Genomic DNA, 18,218 nt, shown 5'->3' on the forward strand with positions numbered 1-18,218 from the left:
ATTAAATCCAAGCCACAACCTTTTCCTGATGCTGAGTTGTTGTTGTCTTTAAACAGAATTTAAAGTGAAATTAACTCCTGGTGAACCCACTGCCCTTCTCTGCGCCTCCACGTCCACGGACGCGTCTCTTCTATTTTACAACTTCAATCACCTCCTAAAAATAACTTTCAAGGTTTCCCGAATATCCTGTTATGTTATGTTGCTTACATTTTACATATATTTATCTTTCATTGACAACTTTTTCAATAAAATCTATTTGAAGGATGGATTTTTTTGGAGTTTGTATCAGCCAATCACAGCACAAAGGGGCGGGACTAGAGCAAACTGTGGCGGAGGAAAATAACGCATTTGTTCTCGTGACGTCACCACGGTTTGTGCTTTGACCCGCTGGATCCGTTGTGGCGAAGAGGCGGCGCGCCGGAAAGCTAAAGGATAGCACCGAGCACCGACCAAAACACCCCTTCTGGGCCTGGATCCGCTCTCAGCCGGTGGGGTTCAGCGCGGACGTCTTCTACCTTCTGCAGAGGAATTATTGACGGTCAGAAGACAAAGCGGAAGCGAGGCGGTCCCCCTGGCCTAGCCCGCTCTGCCGCCGTCGGCTAACGCCAGGCCCGCTGACTTTAGCCGTGGAGCTGACTTTTCACGACCAAAAGCCAAACAAGGTGAGGACCGGAGCCCCGACGCGGGACCGGGCTGCGAACCCACACAACTCCACCTCAGATACCCGAATTCACTCTTTGTGCCCCTCACTGACTTCTTCAACCAGGAGTTTAAACTGCTTTTACGTCTACACACATTAGCTAGCTAGCTGCTAACTACCTCCATAACTATTTTGTTAGCATTTGCTCAGTTGTTTGGTTTGTTTCTCTCCTTTTAAGGACAGAAGGCGCTCTTTGTTCCTTCTGTTGCATCGGAGACGGGAAGTTATATAATGTTAGCAAGAGTGTCTAGGGTACGTAGCACAAGCTAGCTGCCGTTAGCTACGGCATCGTTTAGCGATCATTTGGACGCGCAAAGCCGCGCAGAAAGTAAACAGCAGTGACGGTGGGGAGGGAGCGGGGCTGGGGGGGCTCTGCTGCTCTCTGACAGGTGAGGAACTCTTTGTTTTGGAACAAAACGTGTTGGCGTTCAGCCAGCATGACAGCTTCATTTGCAAATGAGGTGAAGCTGGAATCCAGGCGGCTGTTAAAAGGAAACTACGTGTGTTCAGTGTGTTCACAGTTAAGTTATTTATTTAACTAGGTAGGTTTTTGTAACTGCATTAGTGTAAGAAAGTCTATCATCATGCAAAATATTTCTTATAATTATTAGCATTATTTATTATTATTATTTACTGATCATTTCACGCGTCACGGAAGGAGGTGTGACGTAAAACGCATTTAGTGTCATCGTTGTTTACAAAGTGAAATAAAGAGGAAAAACAATCGTTTTCTGTTCCTGCTCTGTCTGAGTGTTTTTCATTTAAATGTCTTGGTTCCTGTTCCTGCCACTTAATTTCTCTTAGGGGATTAATTCAGTATGTAAAATAAAAAATGAATAATAAGATAGAGCAGTCAGACCTGGTCGTGGCTTTCACCACAGCCTCAGGTGGAGCATCAGTGACTCTGGTGTTGATCCAGAAACACGGTGGGTTGTGGGTTCTGGTCCCTCTGCTGTGCACAAGCAGAGGATCAGATGCTGGTCTGATAGAGCTGCATGACCAATCAGTGATGACTTGTCCTTTTTGTATCAAACACAGTGAAGTTGTAGTAGGACATGTGACTTCTTTTGTCGCACTGAATACGGCGTGTGTGTGATGTTAAACTGAAGTCTAACTCCACTACTAAGACGTCTCTTATTGTGGGTGTGTGAGGGCCCTTTCTGTGACTGGTAGTGTGTTCTGGATTATTGCAGTGACATTGCAATTTCCTCCGGGATTAATAAAGTATATCTATCTATCTATCTATCTATCTATTGAACCATTGAAGTGGTTCTTGTTGAAGCTCTTAGAATCCTCATGTAGCAGATTATGTTGAGTAACCCTGTGATGTGCTTTTTTGAAGAAAAAAAAATGTTACTGAGACTGAATCATAAGAACAACAGGTGCCCCGGGAGGGGTTCATATGATACACACACACACACACACACACACACACACACACACACACACACACACACACACACACAGGACATGAATGGGATTGCCATATTTATAATCCATCCTGACAATGCTGTACTGTTGTTTCACAGGAATGAGTGATGACCTCTGTGGTGGTGTCAGACGGTGGTGGGAACATAGTGGAGTATGTCACTGTGGTGGAGGAGCCCCAACAGGTAGGCCCACAGCTCCCACTGATCTGCTCACTGATTGGTTGCTGGAGTGAATTCAGCTTTTGACCTCGTTCACATGACAGCGATCTGTTCAATTCTGTTATGATTAATATTGAGTAAAAAACATGCAACAATAAAGACAACGCAAAAATATAATTGCATGTTGTTTTTTTTTGTAAAAATATTTTATCTGCAAAAAACATCGAATTACACATTTTCATTAAGTTTAAATGGACGTTTTAACTTTCAACTAGTGTAAAAAAAAAGAAAAGAAAAGCATACATAAAACAGACAGTTGAGCATAATTAAAGGACACGGCAACAAAAAGGGTATGGCCTTGTGATTTTTTTCTCCTAGGAATTAGTTTTGGCGGAGTGACGAGCTGATAAATGTGCACACATATAAAGAGATTCTATCTTTGAGGAAAGTGGATGGAGATAAAATGTCATAATGTCACTGCAGCGTCCTTTAGACAGTCTGCGATTGTAACTTGGAGGTGTGTCTGTGTGTGTGTGTGGGGGGGGGGTAGAGCTCTGAGCTGGGGGATTACTTTCAGATGAATGAATGAATATTTGATATTTGGCATTTAACCCTTATTTGTGGCTTGGTGGGTTACGGTTACGCAGTAAAGCAGCTCTGATAACGTCAGATAATCTGATTTTCATTCAAATAAATGAATTACAAAATAAAATAATAAGTAACTAAATTTCACTGGGAAGCGATGACACATTCACTACGTGTACACTAATAATATGAAAATATGTTTAACTGGCTAGTATTTCTGGTTACGTAGTTGACTATCATTCACCTTCTCTGATGATTAAACGGCCGAATAATCGAAAAGAAGTTTAAATCAAACTAGTTTGATGATCGTTCAACATGCGGCACCATAACGACCCCTCCCCCTCAACAAACAAACAAATAACTAATGATCAAATATTCTGACTAGAATTTTGTCTCATGACTTGTTGCGAAAGAGTTCTGTCCCAGGTCCGACCTGCGAGGGGAGATTAACATCATTTGTGGTACTGCTGTCAATTTCCTGTTTAAAATATTTCAAGTAAATGACTTCAACACGATGATTTCTCTAAAGAATGAGATGAAATCTGATGTCACCGTGGGCCTGGTTCAGTTGGCTCGTGTCAGTAACATAGTAATCACCAAGGTAACGGGTGTGACTTGGGACGCAGTGACGCTCTTAAAAACCTTCCGTCTTCACACCTCTCCCCTCTGTGTTCAGTGTGAGCAGCCGCCTGCTGAGGAGGAGGAGGAGGAGGAGGAGGAAGAGGTGGTCCAGCAGGAGATCGAGGCGGTGATCATCGAGGGCGACGTGGAGGATGAGGAGGGCGTGGTGCTGCAGGAGGAAGGCTGTCCGGCTGTGATCGTGGAGGAGGTCCCCAGCGCCCAGGTGGAGGAGTGCTACTCAGCCCAGGTCCTGGTCTACGACGACGAGACCTACTTGATGCAGGACGTGGCGGAGGAGCAGGAAGTGGTCACCGAGGTGGCCGAGACCGGTGAGCCGCACCCCTGGGGGCCGAGGCTGAGAAAGATTTTTCTGTTTTGTTTTAAATCACTTGTGAGGGGGAGTGAGATTTGCACCATGTAGAGTGTGTTGTCCAGCCCCGTCCTGTCTGTGCATGAATGCGTCTCACTTCCTGTCACTGACTCGAGATCAGTGAGGGAGCCGTCCCACTTCACATTCCTTAGGATTTGATTTGGATCCCACCTGTTGTTCACCCACCCCCCCACACACACACACTATCCTGCAAATACTGGACACAGTTCTCGTCCTCTGGACCAGCTGCACACGTTATACCTGATTTTAAACACACACTGTGTTACCAGTGACTCATTTCATTAGTAGATCTTGTTTGACGTCTGATCAGCTTTATTTCTTGTATTCTTACGGCCCCCTGTTCATGTCCAGAAACGATCCCCTGGTTTCTGGGTCCGTTACGTTCTGGGACTGAGATCCCACAGGGCAGCGCTCCTCTTCCTCCCCGGAGCGGCTGTTGAAGTGTAGGACACGGCTCAGGGTGCCCCCTGCTGGCAGGAATCTAGACCGACATGTAGACCAGTTTACAGGAAACAGGAAGGGAGGAGCAGACTGCCTCGGCAGATCTCAAACAAGGAAGTGAACCTTTCAAAACATTCGAGGTTGCAGTGAACAGAATCTGTTGTGACTGGCAGAAGCTGCTCCGGTGTGTTCCTGGAGGTCACAGGTGTGCATCTCCTCAGGGAGTGTGTCACGTGGGCGTGTGTGTGCGGGTGTGGGTGTGTGTGTGTGTGTGTGTGCGTGTACTGACAGCCTTCTCTCTGCTCCTCTTCTCAGTGGAGATGTCGAGTCACGACATGGTGTGTTTCGACAAGACGTTCGAGGCAGCGGAGGCTCTTCTCCACATGGAGTCTCCTGGAGGACTGCACAACGAACGCAACACAGGTGAAGCGCTTCCTCCACTGCCAGCCCACTGGTCACCGGGGCACATGGGGGGCCACAATTAAAGCCGTGTGTCAGAGGTGACCTTAACAGTAGTGCTGGTTGCTCCTCCAGCAGAGGACGTGATGATGGAGACGGTGGTGGAGGTGTCCACAGAGTGTGGGCCCATCGAGGAGGACTCCTTCCCCATTGCTCCTGACTGTGAACCGGCCGCCAAGAAGAAGAGAGGAGGTCAGTCTCCACAACCGTTTCAGACAGAAAAAGCCCCTCATTCAGGCAGCAGGGGATGGACATTTCAACTGTTGTATATTTTTTTGCACATATCTCAGGAACCGGATGAGATAGACAAAACAAAAAAGGCGTCATTTTCAGGGAGGCAAGAGGATGAAAATTAGATCGCAGCCTTGACCTTGAAAAACTAGGTCAAGGTCAAATTTTAACTTTTTAAAACTTTTTAGGTCCACATCTCTGAAACCTGATGCGATAAAATCAGAAAATAAAAAGCAACATTTTCAGGAGGCTAGAGGCACAAAAACGTGTAGGTCGGGGTAAAATGTTGAATTCTGGGGTGTCGCAGGATGTTCCAGTCAGTCTCTGACGGCCATGTTTGGTGTTGCTTTTGTCACGTGATCACGGTACCCCAGCTGTTCACTGTAGGCTAGTGTGTGTGTGTGTGTGTGTGTTTTACAGGTGGACGAAAGCCCAAGACACATCAGCCTGCTTCCAACGGCTCCTTTGACCTCGGTATCAAGAAGAGGCAGAGAGAGGGTAAAGGTCGGTCGCAGCTTCTTTTTTTTTCATCCTCGATTGTTAACTCTTTCACTGCCAGCTATTGGTACCCATCGATCTCCCCCACCCCCCCAATGTGCCCCCCCCCCGTTGAAAAGCGTGTTTTCTACAGGGGGGTGGCAGGCATTCACCATGTCATTCTGTGCGTCCTTGAAGGCAACACGACCTACCTGTGGGAGTTCCTGCTGGAGCTGCTGCAGGACAAGAACACCTGCCCCAGGTACATCAAGTGGATGCAGAGGGAGAAGGGCATCTTCAAGCTGGTCGACTCCAAGGCCGTGTCCAGACTGTGGGGCAAACACAAGAACAAGCCCGACATGAACTATGAGACCATGGGCCGGGCTCTGAGGTCAGGTTTCCTCACTACCAACACCACCCCTGCCATTTGTGCCTGTCCTGTAACGTGTGTGTGTGTGTGTGTGTGTGCAGGTATTACTACCAGCGCGGCATCCTGGCGAAGGTGGAGGGGCAGCGCCTGGCCTACCAGTTCAAAGAGATGCCCAAGAACATCCGGGTGATCGAAGACGAGGACGACGGAGACGAGGTGGAGGACGGCGAGGGCGTGATGTCCAGCCAGCACCCGGCGCACCAGCAGGGCTCCGTCAGCCTGAGCACCAACGCCTCCACCGCCCCCCAGTCCCAGCAGACCTATGTCACCGTCATCCCCAGCAACGCCGCCACCAGGTGTGTGTGTGTGTGTGTGTGTGTGTGCAGGTCGTTTCCTCCAGCGTGTGGTTAGATTTTGTTGTTGGTCAGGCCACGTTTAGAGTCATCACTGCTGGCTGGTGCTGATGTTGAGGCGTCTCCATGGAGACCAGCCTGAATCTCTCATCTCCCGTTTCGCTGCAGGCCCATCAGAGCCATGCCGGTGGTGATGACCAACTCCCTGGGTCAGGTGACGCTAAACTCCTCCTCCATCCTCACCACGGGGGTCCCGATAGCCAACGCGTCGACCAGCGCCCCCCCCAAACTGGTCATTCAGGCTCTGCCCACCATGCTGCCAGCGGGCTCCAAAGCCGGGGAGAAGATCACCATCATCACCATCCCAGCCAATCAGCTGGCGGCGCTCATGCAGTCCAACCCCTCTGGTCAGGTCACGCAGGTCATCCACGCTAAACCCGTAGCGACGCACGTAGCGCAGGCCAAACCCGCCGCCGCCGCGCCCCCCGTCCAGCTGACGGCGGCGCGGCCCCCGCAGCAGCTCATCCTGGCTAAACCGGCAGCGGTGGCCCAGCCACTGCCTCAGCTGTCCGTCCAGGTCAGCCAGCCTCACCCGGCCCCGCCCACAACCCCCAGCCAACCCAAGGCAGCACAATCAGAGGTGGCGTCTGAGGCCACGCCCCCCTCCAGTCCGCCAGCAGCACCAGTGCAAAGCCTGTCGTCCTGAGACCTCTGCCCGGAGCCAAGCCGCCGGGGGGGGGGGGGGGGGCAGGAAGTGACTGTGGACACTGCTATGGAAGTGCAGGACCCCCCAAACCCCCCCCACAAACCCCTCCCACAGCAGAGCAGAGGTGCGCTCTGATTGGCTCAGGCTGTCAGACTGACGTTGGTCTGAAGGGTGATGCTGTCACTGCTGCAAACCCACAGAGGATCAAAGGGACTGGTGTACACACACACAGACACACACAGACACACACACACACACACACACACACACACACACACACACACACACACACACACACACACAGGGACAGCCTTAGATTGTAAATGAAAACAGTCCTTTTTTGTAACGGAATGTAAAATAAAACGCCTGACGAGAGTTTTTGTTGTAAATGTAAAGATGATTTTTGATACTCGGAGGTGTGTCCCGCTCACATGTCGTCACACACACACACAACACACCCTTTGTGTCCTTGTTTGCCATTGTCCAGCAGATTGTTGTCACCCCCCCCCCACACACACACACACACATTTGTCTTTTTTACTGTTCATAGAAAGGGAGTGATGGATGTCTGCGTCAGGATGAGAAGTCAGCGGTGTGTTCCACATCTGAAGTATAATATACTATTTTTTTCTTGTACTACCAGTGTATTGAAGTAGATTTTACTTAAATATGTATTATAAAAAAACAAATATGGACTAAAACTGCGTCAAGTTGTGTTCTTTGGTCTTCAGTCAGAGCTGCAGGTCAGACCACAAGGGGGCGCTGCGCTGCTGAACACGTATTAACAACCGATGACGCCTGAGAGGAAGAGGTGCAGACGCCTGGAGGGGGGTGAACACGGCTACTGAGGAAATGTTATTCACACAATGCTGAAGTCTGAACCGGGCGTTGAAGATGAGTTCATGACGAAATAAAAAATAAAAAGGTCAGAGGTCAGATTCAAATATGTTCTCATATTTGATGTGATTACAACGTGAAATTCATAAAACGGGAACTGGCGTTTAAAATGAGCTGAATAGTTTGATTTCATACACAAATTACCCTCATTTTTCATGAGTGCAGATAAAATAATAAGTTTGAAAACTGTAGTTAACCAGTTAACCAGTCGGTTGAAGCAGGTTATAGAGTTCAACCGTCCGTCTCACAGTTGGAACGCATCAAGACGCTGATTGAACAGTGGTTATTACACAGGTGTGTGTGTGGATACGACAACATCAGGTCACACAGCGCGTCGTCGCTGCTCTGGAGTTTAAATGTAGATCCTAGGATCGGCTTCAGTTCATGTTGGACAGCAGCTGGAGACTGGCAGGACGTAATCCAGGGCTTTAAAATGAAGAGCTGTGGAACTTTAGAAGCAATATGACACCTAAATGAAGACATGAGGACAATGCTGCTGTTCTGGCTGCCTTTCAGTTTGAGTTCCTACTGACTAAACATTTGTTCACTGCTGATGAGACAACAGTCCAGAACCGTGTGTGAAGCAGAACCTCATCAGATGACTGTCTCCCCCCAGAAGCTTCTGGCTTGCCACCACATGTTGGAACTGAGCCGCAGGACTTTGCCTTGTTGTCCATCAGACAGGTCCGACTCACTGATGGACATTCACCAGATGGACACTGATCACGTGGAGGACACGACCGAGGTCAGGACCGCTGGGACAGGTTCTTCTGTAAAAAAACACCTGGACAGATATTTTTATAGATCTGGCTCTGAGAATGGGGACAAGTGTCATGTTGAAACTTGAGTCATACTTGTCTACAAAAGTAACGCTCAGAACACGAGTGTCCACCAGAGTTCACCAGAGACAAGATATCAACAAGAATAATGGGACCAGTGACATTTACCGCTATAATACTGATCAGAGACCTGCGGTGAGGCACCAGCCAGCCGAGCCTCACCATGGATTGGCCAACGGCTTGACTAGCTGTGCTGGTAGCTACACAGTGAGACCGTTAATGCTATCTCTATATGTCGCTATTAAAATGTTTAAACACGTTTGCTCTATGAACTAAATGTCCATAGTTTAAGGATCAAATTGCCCAACCTTAGCCATAAAGACACTATCTGGCCTATCTGCCACTCTCTATCTCTTACCCTGTCCTTATCTAAATTGTATTTTTCTGCCCAACCGGTCGAGGCGGATGGCCGACCAAAACAGTCTGGGTCCTGCCCGGAGTTTCTTCCTCAATGAAGGAGTTTTTCCCCGTTGCTGTTGCTTATACTTTCTCTGGAGGGTTCAGTTGGATTTCTCTGTCTGTTAAAGCGCTTTGAAATGTCTGTTGCCATGATTAAGCGCTTTATAAATAAAACTTGATTGAGTTTAGCTAACGTATATAATCTAGTGTTTTTTGTCAACAACTACATGTGTGTAACGTCTTTGAGTTGGGAAGAGGCACTAAGTGAAGCACAAACAGGATGCAGGAAATCAAACAGGACTACAATAAGAGTAAAAAACAAGGTGATTTTATTTCATCAAGTAGCATCAAGGCACCATTGTCACGGTTCCCACCATCCAGCTGACCAACCCTCCAGGAGTACTTCAGCATAAAGATATGCAGTCTGAAACAATGTGGAAGGGCTGTCGATTGCTAACTGCTATGAAGCAGGGCGGCTCATTTAAAGACGAAATATTAACAGTAAAAGAAACAATAAATAACTGCAGTTCATTTCCCAAATATCAGCAGATCCCAGCTCAGCGGGAAATCCTCCACAATTCAGAAAAACTTCAAGGACTTCAAGCGACGTCCCAACGTGTCGTTTCTCTACTGTCCTCCATTTAGACTCCGCCCCATCCTGTACGTCCTTTCGTCACTCTGAGTGACAGTAAACGGTAGAATCTGGATTTCTATTGGTGCAGACAACTTACATCAGCCTGTGAGGCTCCTCCCTGAAGCTGATGTCACAGAGCAGTGATAGGTGGTCAGAGGGGTAGTGGTAGGAGGGCAGGCGGTCTGGGCCGATCTGCTCCTCCGTGGGAATGTCCAGCACGCTATCCACACTCAAAGCATCATGGGTATACCAGATGTAGTCCAGAGTGCTGCGGCTCTCTCCGGTGGGGCGGATCTTCCACGTGGTGAAGGGCGGCTCCGTCTGTCCGTCACAACTTAGCAGCTTGTAGGCGGAGTTCAGGCCCAGGGGGGAGGAGCTGAAGCGCCGGTACACGTCCTCGGTGGGCTCTGCGTTGAAGTCGCCACACACCACCAACGGGACGGCGCTCTGCGTCGCCCCCATCCGGGTGCCGTTGCCCCCCTGTGACGTGATGCTGCATAAACTCTGCAGCAGGTCGGCGCCCTGGGCGCTCCGCAGCCTCTCCCAGCCGCTGCGAGCCTTCAGGTGGGTGACGGCCACACACAGCCGCTGGCCCGTGAGCTGGCAGCTCAGCGTCTGGACGATGGCCACCTGGTTGGTGGGCAGCATCATGGCCGACAGACGCAGGTGAGCCGTGGCCTGGAGGGCGAAGCGAGAGCGGCGGTAAAACAGAGCACAGCCATCGGGACCATTATTCCGCTCTACGTCCAAACATGGAGACCACGGCTTGGCCAGGAAGCTGCCATGGTAACCCAGGCTGGCCATGATTGGCTGGAGAGTGTCATAGTAGTGGTCTACTTCCTGTAGACACAGGATGTCTGGGCGATAGGTGAGGATCTCTTCCAGGATCAGGTACTTTCTTTCCTGCCAGTTGAGAGCCTCCAGTGGACAGCGGATGAAGCCGTCTTTCCCCTCGCCGAGAGCTGGACAGAAGGACAGACGTTAACACACACCTGTCAGGACCCACACACACCTGTCAGGACCCACACACACCTGTCCCTCAGTGAGGACGGATAACGGTGAATAGTATTGCCCCTTGTGCAGGTGCGTTGGTTTCTGAAGGGTATGCGAGGTGTTACTGGGTCAGGTTATTCATGTTACACCCACAACACACAACTGAGAGACTAAATATAGCTCCCTGGACTCTGGTGTTTGCTTTGTGGCCAGATCACATGCTGTTTATGTGGGAACAGAGCATTGGATAGTGTGGATGCAGTCAAACGGAGCTAAAGGCAGGTTAACAGTTCTGTAGGGCTGCTCTTACACCATGAGGACAAACCTATGCTAATCTTAACCCTTGGGAACCGTTTGGGCCCAAAAGTGACATTTTTGTTGCTTTTATGTGTTTCTCTCTCAATAAAAAGGCTAAATATATGAAATTTTGCAAGTAATTTTCTTTCATCTTTATTTTCTAAATTCCTTAATGCCTGTCATTGGAAGTGTATAGAATAGCAGATTTTCACTGTGTACACACAATACCCAAAATGGTCAAAAATGGTCCAAATGACTCACATTATAATCACATACTATAAGCATATATTATATATATATATATATATATATATATATATATACATACTATATGTATATGATATATATTACTATATACAATAATGCTGACATGTTATAATAAAACATGATCTTCACTGTCTGCAGCAAGACACTGCCCCCACAATCACCCCACAACCCAGACACAGACCCACTGTCTGTGTTTACATACCTTCAAAAACATGTTTTTACATTCATCCAATAGTTGTGATTTTCCCATTTGAAGACAAACAGGGTTCTAATGGCTAATTCCATACAAACACATTTAATATTAAAAGATATATAATGAACTTTATATCTATTGATAGGTCTGAAGTAATGGAAAGCTCTGAAGCATTGAAAGAAAAAAAACTCTGTATTCTGTATTACATTTTTTGTTACACTTCTATGAGACGGCCCTTTTGTGACACGGTTAGGTAACGTGTAGCCATTTTAATAGGTCCCTGAGGGTTCATACATGTTATACAGTTGCTGAGTCCAAGGGGTCTATCTTTACATTTCTACGTCACTGGTGTCCTCCCAGACCCACCATCCCGCCCACAGACCCTTACCTTGAGCCAGGATGTTCCACTGCATGATCCGGATGGGGGCGCTGGGCTTGTGCCTGCAGGGCACCATGCCGTTGAGGTGGACCAGGTCCCGGCGTGGCCGGGCCGGACGTCTCTGAAGGGCCTCCTCACACTCTCTGAGCAGCTGGTCTGGGTCCATCTGAGTTGGGTCCAGGTCCGGGTCCCGGTCTGGATTCTCCTCCAGGTATGGGTCTGGTTGGGCGCTGTTCAGTGACTGGGCCAATGTTCCAAAAAAACGGCTACTGCTGTTGCTGCCCATTGGACCAACTGATGGGGAGGAAACAGGCGTGGTCAGTGTGCTGTCAGTGTAATGCAGAGACGGAGCCGTTATCACAGTGTGAATGAGAACATCCTGTGAACGCGTCCCATCAAACTGGTGCACAATGCCATCAAGTCAGCTAAAGCGTTCCACTGCCTGCAAGAAGGTTCCTGTTGTTCTTCTGTCCACCAGCCAGCAGCAGCTGGAGGCCTCAGAGCTGCTGTGTGGTCGGATGTTCTACCAACGTTTCATCAGCAGCAGAACCAAACCAGGGAACCTTCACGGAGCTAAAGCGTCACCAGGATGGGGCTCAATGGAGCTCAAGAGTCTTAACTGTTGCACATGCTGTAATATTAAATGTTTTAAAGCTGGTCATTAACCGTTACATCTCTGACCTACTTTGGCTGTTTTTTGGTACTTTTGATATTTGTATCTCTATACTACATTAAAATGATTTATCATACCCATGCTTGGTATGTTTATCTTCAGCACAACTTCAGCTATATGAAGAGATAGTTATTATGTCCTTATAACTTATTATATTGACACATTGGGGCAAAATAGACACACACAGTCAAACTCGGAAATGGAAAAATGGTATTTTATTGCGCATAAAAACCAAAAACATGCTCATGGAATTGATTTTGAGCTTCAAAAAGTTTGCCATAGGCTTCTAACATAATTATATACAGTTTGTGTCACTTATGCCACTCTTCAAAGGGGTTTTTCAATCTAAGACACAGTGCAACGTGAAATGCGTGAATTGTGACGTATGTTTGCGTCACGACAAAATGCACAAATCGCGAGACATGTTCGAATCACGTGAATACACGCATCACCGCTTGTACGATGGCGACTACATGGACAGAAACACGGCGTCTGCCGTCTGACGATATGAGGCCGTTTGAAGCGCTTTTCTTAGATCAAATGTAAACGATCATATCCCCGGTTTTCCGTGGTCAGTCGCTACAAATAAAAACCGGACGACAGTTTCGCATCTATACTGTCACGTAAACATTCGCCCAGCAATCCACGTGACAGACTTTATTTGTCAAGAATGGTTTAAAAACATTATGTGATCTGATCACGGGGGTGTGGTCATAGGGCTGTAAGGGTTAAAAGCAGCTCATGTACAGTTTTCTGTACACCGCCGTTTAAAATTCTAATTTAAATAAAAAAATGTAAGATACCTGGTTTCCAAAGCTTTCATGTCTTTGCCAAAGACAACAATGGACAGACGTTTGCTTTCTGCTGAATGAGGACCAATGCATGGTTGCTGGACAGGAACTGGGCCCCACTATGTAAAATGTGGCCCCTGAACGCGGCCCTTAATGGCAGCAGTCTGGAGACGTTAGACCATACAGTCGTCTCAAAGCGATCAGCTCTTAGCCCCATCGCCCTCCCCTCTGGAGCAGTTGTCCTAGGGGCAGCAGGAGCAGTAGGGTCCTGACCGTTCGCCTACCCCCCTACCTGGTCCAGGGCCACAGTCATGTGATCAACCATACAGGCCTCACCTAGAGGACGCCAGCGCCACGTTCGTTCACACGTCTACGGTTCCTTCACACGTCTACGGTTCCTTCACACGTCTACGGTTCCTTCACACGTCTACGGTTCCTTCACACGTCTACGGTTCCTTCACACGTCTACGGTTCCTTCACACGTCTACGGTTCCTTCACACGTCTACGGTTCCTTCACACGTCTATGGTTCCTTCACACGTCTACGGTTCGTTCCTACCGTCTACGGTTCGTTCCTACCGTCTACGGTTTCATCATTTCTGACGACCTCATCATGAACCACCCCTGGTCCACACATGGGGGTGGGTTCCAAACCGCCGTCCAGCGACATGCCGTCACACCGGCTGCTTCCTGTCCAGCTCCTGAAGGGGGAACCCCACCAGCGACGCGACAGACGTACTCACTTGGACGGCGCTGGACGAGGGGGAACACGGGTCGGGTGTGTCCACGGGTGATCCGCCTAACGTTCTCCACGGATCCCTCTCTGCTCCCTGGACGCCGCACCGCTGGACAGTAGCAACGAGGCAGCGTGACTCTCACAAGACTCTCCACACGCAGAACGTGACTCACTGACATTATCAGGAATGCTGCCGCACAAGCACACACACACACACACACACACACACACACACACACACACACACACACACACACACACACACACACACACTAGTCTAGTCTAGTCTAGTCTAGTCTGTCGTGTTTTGGAACTCAACCTTTAGCGATCATGACCTGAAATCTAAACCGGACCAGTTGGAGAGTCGTTCTCCACACAAATAAACAATAAACAATAAAATTAGTCAAATCTGTTTGTTATATATATAAATATATATATATATATATATATATATAAACAGCTCTGCTAATGATTTATACCGTGATGACAAACAATAGAACAGATTCACACTCATGTTTCAGAGCATTCAGTGTATGTGTGTGTGTGTGTGTTGTGTGTGTATATACAGTATGTGTGTGTGTGTGTTGCGTATATGTGTGTGTGTGTGTTGCGTATAGGTGTGTCTGTGTTGCGTATAGGTGTGTCTGTGTTGCGTATAGGTGTGTCTGTGTTGCGTATAGGTGTGTCTGTCTGTGTGTGTGTGTGTTGTGTATATGTGTGTCCGTGTGTGTGTGTTGTGTATATGTGCGTCTGTGTGCGTGTGTGTGTGTTGTGTATATGTGCGTCTGTGTGTGTGTGTGTGTGTAGCCTTCCTCAGCTCAGAGCTGACCCTCCTCTGGTTCCTGACAGGATATTGAACACATTATCATCACAGACGTTCCTAAATAACGGTCAGACATTAAAGTGGACCAGAGACAACGATGATGAGGATGTTCCCTCGGGGACCTGACAGGAGTGTATTTGTTACTCAGGGACACACACGTTTTAAAGTGTAATGTCCATTCTTGAATTGTTTTGACTGAAGTCTCCTGAATCAGCCTGAACACATCAACGCAGTGGGTTGTTGGGTCCACTGCCGAGTCAGCATGCCCACTGTGTGTTCTGTTCCAAGCAGGCAGTGATTAATCAGAAGCCGTCCTACCAGCTGACCTCTGACCTCGTTCAGACTGGACTGAATGAACTCGGACTGCTGCCCTGGCATGAGAACACACACCACCTGCATCAGCTTCAGAGAGGGATCAGTCTATCACCTGGAGCAGTCCATTCATTAAACAACACATGACACATGTTTGACAAACTGCTCACATCCTGTCTGGATAAATCAATGTTTTTAGGTTTGATCTGTGGTTTAGAAACGGAATCAGAACTTCATCATTTTTCTGATTAATCTCTAAGTTAAACGAGGAAAAACTGCAAGCATTTAGAGATTTAATACGTCCTAAATGAGATTTTAAGATCATGAGTTTTGATTTAACTGGACAGAAGACATGGAAACATCCTCCTGAGATCCAGGGTGACACACGTTTTCTATCATTAGTTCTATCAATAATGATCTGACACTGATCCTTGTTCACAGTGTTGCTCACTGTGTGAACAAGGATCAGTGTATAGATTATATATATTATATATATATATATGTATTTTAATATATACAATTGTCATCTATATGTATGTATATATATAGATGACAATTGTATATATTAAAATACATATCTACTTGACAGGTGTATATATTTAAAATATATATCTAGATGACAGGTGTATACTGTATGTCTAAAATATAGGTGTATATACGCAGGTAAAATATATCTAAAGGACAGGTGTATGTATGTAAAAATATATATATCTAGATGACAAGTGTATACTTCATATCTAAAATATATATCTAGATGACAGGTGTATACTGAATGTCTAAAATATAGGTGTATATACGCAGGTAAGATATATCTAAAGGATAGGTGTACATATGTAAAATATATATACTGTATATCTAGATGATTAGTGCATGTGTCTAAAATATATATATCTAAAGGACAGGTGTATATATCTCAGATGTAAATGACATGTTAGCTGTAGATTAACTACTGGTGAGGTGTCCTGGTTCTCAGTGAAGTCCCTGGTCACATGTTCTCAGCACACATGTGCTAAGGACACATGTTCTAAGGACACATGTTCTAAAGACACATGTTCTAAAGACACATGTTCTAAAGACACATGTTCTAAAGACACATGTTCTAAGGACACATGTTCTAAGGACACATGTTCTAAAGACACATGTTCTAAAGACACATGTTCTAAGGACACATGTTCTAAGGACACATGTTCTAAGGACACATGTTCTCAGCACACATGTGCTAAGGACACATGTTCTAAGGACACATGTTCTAAAGACACATGTTCTAAAGACACATGTTCTAAAGACACATGTTCTAAAGACACATGTTCTAAGGACACATGTTCTAAGGACACATGTTCTAAAGACACATGTTCTTAGGACACATGTTCTAAGGACACATGTTCTAAGGACACATGTTCTAAGGACACATGTTCTAAGGACACATGTTCTAAGGACACATGTTAGTTCTTACTGTAGTTTGACACAGTTGGGGGGGGGTCTTACGTCATCAGCTCTGATGAGTTAACACCCCCCACCAGAGGAGGTCGGCTGGCTGACACTTTAATGACGTTTGACAGCTGAGGCCAAAGGTCACCCTTCGTGCCTATACTGTAGTCTGATCTGGGCAGCTAACTGATGGGGAGTATGTTGGGATGCTGAGCCCCCCCAGCTTTAGACACCACCCTGTTTCACACTTTGACTGTCAAGAAGGAGAAGTAGGTGACACACAGTACCTTCAGCCGGCCCGCGGGCCGGGGTCCGGGGCTGGGAGCAGGTCCCTCTGGTCCGCGTCCCCACCGGGGTGACTTCGCTCCCGGGGGGGCACCGTGTCCCCGCTGCCGGTCGAGTCCTCCGGGACACACAGAGCTGGTTCACCACCGCCGAACACCGGCGGGCTGCCTTCATCATCCGCGGTCCGGTCCGAGCCACGAACAACCGGAAGTAGTTCACAGTGCTGACGATCCGCTACCTGCGACCCCCCCGACACCTCCGAGGGCCCCCCAACGAGAGACTCTTTCCGGTGGAACAAAGTGTCTCACTGGACTTCTGAAGGGGAATGACAACCGGCTCGGGTTGCGTCATACTTCTACCGAGTCACGGAACGCCGGGTCCGGGGGGGGGGCAATAATGGACTGGTCCATGATGCTTCACACAAAGCGCCTTTATAGCGCAGTGAATGTGTTAGAATTAACTTTATTCAATTATACACGTGTTATAAATGAGTTGTGTTGGTATAATTAATTTTCAAGCAGATAAAAGCCCAATAAAAAAATAAAGGTTTATATGATCCCCCCTCCCCTTCTTGTCAGTAATGGTTCGATCCACTCCGACCTTTCCACAGGAAAGAAACCCCGTGGAAAGGGGCGGTATCCTTCCATGAACTAACCAATCAGCGAGCAATGCGTGCCTTGGACATGGAATGACGCAAATTCTGCTCAAGCGTCAAACCTGCAAACATTTTTCATTGAAATTAAAAGTCGGTCTGAACTTTTGATGACGTAAGTCGCTCTACTTGGAAGAGATGCGATCACAGTGGGTCAGGTTTGGTGGAGGATTAAGATTAAGATAAAATAGGATTAAGATTTACTTTATTGATCCCCGTAGGGGAATTATTGGCACACTAGATCACATTGTTAATTAGTTCAAATGCATGAATATTAGTGTGTGCAGGCCTGTAACACACACACACACACACACACACACACACACACACACACACACACACACACACACACACACACACACACACACACACACACACACACACACACACACACACACACACACACAAACATATGCAACCATAAGGTACCACTTGTGAAATATGTTTCTGTCGGCCTGCTGCTCACAACAGATCGATGAGGGTTCTGGTCCAGAGAGCGTCTACATCACCAGCAGTGACCTGCTGGAATCAGCTGGGTCCAGTGTTACCCAATCAGGTTAAAGTTCAGGATTGTCAGCTGCTTGTAGGCTGGTAATTATTGATCAGCTCCAGAAACAAAACAGTGTTTTACATAATACAAGTCATGATCATGTATGTCACAACACCGGGAGGCAGAGGAGATATCGTTCAGACAGAAG

The 18,218-nt window shown here is 47.4% G+C and overlaps 2 protein-coding genes across 4 annotated transcripts; one reads left to right on the plus strand and one right to left on the minus strand.

Annotated features, from left to right (window-relative positions):
- The first annotated feature begins 354 nt into the window (after positions 1-354).
- Positions 355-9,191, plus strand: elf2a (E74-like factor 2a (ets domain transcription factor)). 2 transcript variants are annotated; one of them, XM_068326278.1, is made up of 9 exons: positions 355-662; positions 2,230-2,313; positions 3,551-3,824; positions 4,643-4,750; positions 4,865-4,978; positions 5,438-5,521; positions 5,693-5,885; positions 5,966-6,220; positions 6,386-9,191. In XM_068326278.1, exons 2-9 carry the CDS (start codon positions 2,239-2,241, stop codon positions 6,921-6,923), a joined length of 1,641 nt encoding a protein of 546 aa, XP_068182379.1. In that variant the 5' UTR covers positions 355-662; positions 2,230-2,238; the 3' UTR covers positions 6,924-9,191. The 2 variants fall into 2 exon arrangements, with proteins under 2 accessions (XP_068182379.1, XP_068182378.1); XM_068326277.1 differs by having other exon boundaries at positions 4,862-4,978; positions 6,386-9,188.
- Positions 9,192-9,364: 173 nt separating this feature from the next.
- On the minus strand, positions 9,365-17,199 carry nocta (nocturnin a). Of its 2 annotated transcripts, XM_068326279.1 has the most exons (4): positions 16,871-17,199; positions 14,028-14,129; positions 11,831-12,115; positions 9,365-10,654 (listed from the first exon to the last, which is right to left on the minus strand). In XM_068326279.1, the coding sequence occupies exons 1-4, from the start codon at positions 17,043-17,045 to the stop codon at positions 9,786-9,788; spliced, it is 1,431 nt and encodes a 476-aa protein (XP_068182380.1). In that variant the 5' UTR covers positions 17,046-17,199; the 3' UTR covers positions 9,365-9,785. The 2 variants fall into 2 exon arrangements, with proteins under 2 accessions (XP_068182380.1, XP_068182381.1); XM_068326280.1 differs by lacking the exon at positions 14,028-14,129.
- Between the last annotated feature and the right edge of the window lie 1,019 nt (positions 17,200-18,218).

Source organism: Antennarius striatus, chromosome 10 (assembly GCF_040054535.1).
Source record: "Antennarius striatus isolate MH-2024 chromosome 10, ASM4005453v1, whole genome shotgun sequence".
Lineage (NCBI taxonomy): Eukaryota > Metazoa > Chordata > Actinopteri > Lophiiformes > Antennariidae > Antennarius > Antennarius striatus.

Excerpts from the sequence above, each read along its gene's own strand:
- elf2a (XM_068326277.1), top strand. The coding sequence starts at position 2,239 with ATGACCTCTGTGGTGGTGTCAGACGGTGGTGGGAACATAGTGGAGTAT. Across the intron at positions 2,314-3,550 it reads TGGTGGAGGAGCCCCAACAG|TGTGAGCAGCCGCCTGCTGA; the intron begins GTAGGCCCACAG and ends CTCTGTGTTCAG. Across the intron at positions 6,221-6,385 it reads CCCAGCAACGCCGCCACCAG|GCCCATCAGAGCCATGCCGG; the intron begins GTGTGTGTGTGT and ends GTTTCGCTGCAG.
- nocta (XM_068326279.1), bottom strand. The coding sequence starts at position 17,045 with ATGATGAAGGCAGCCCGCCGGTGTTCGGCGGTGGTGAACCAGCTCTGT. Across the intron at positions 14,130-16,870 it reads GGCCCGCGGGCCGGCTGAAG|CGGTGCGGCGTCCAGGGAGC; the intron begins GTACTGTGTGTC and ends GCTACTGTCCAG. Across the intron at positions 10,655-11,830 it reads GTGGAACATCCTGGCTCAAG|CTCTCGGCGAGGGGAAAGAC; the intron begins GTAAGGGTCTGT and ends CCTTCTGTCCAG.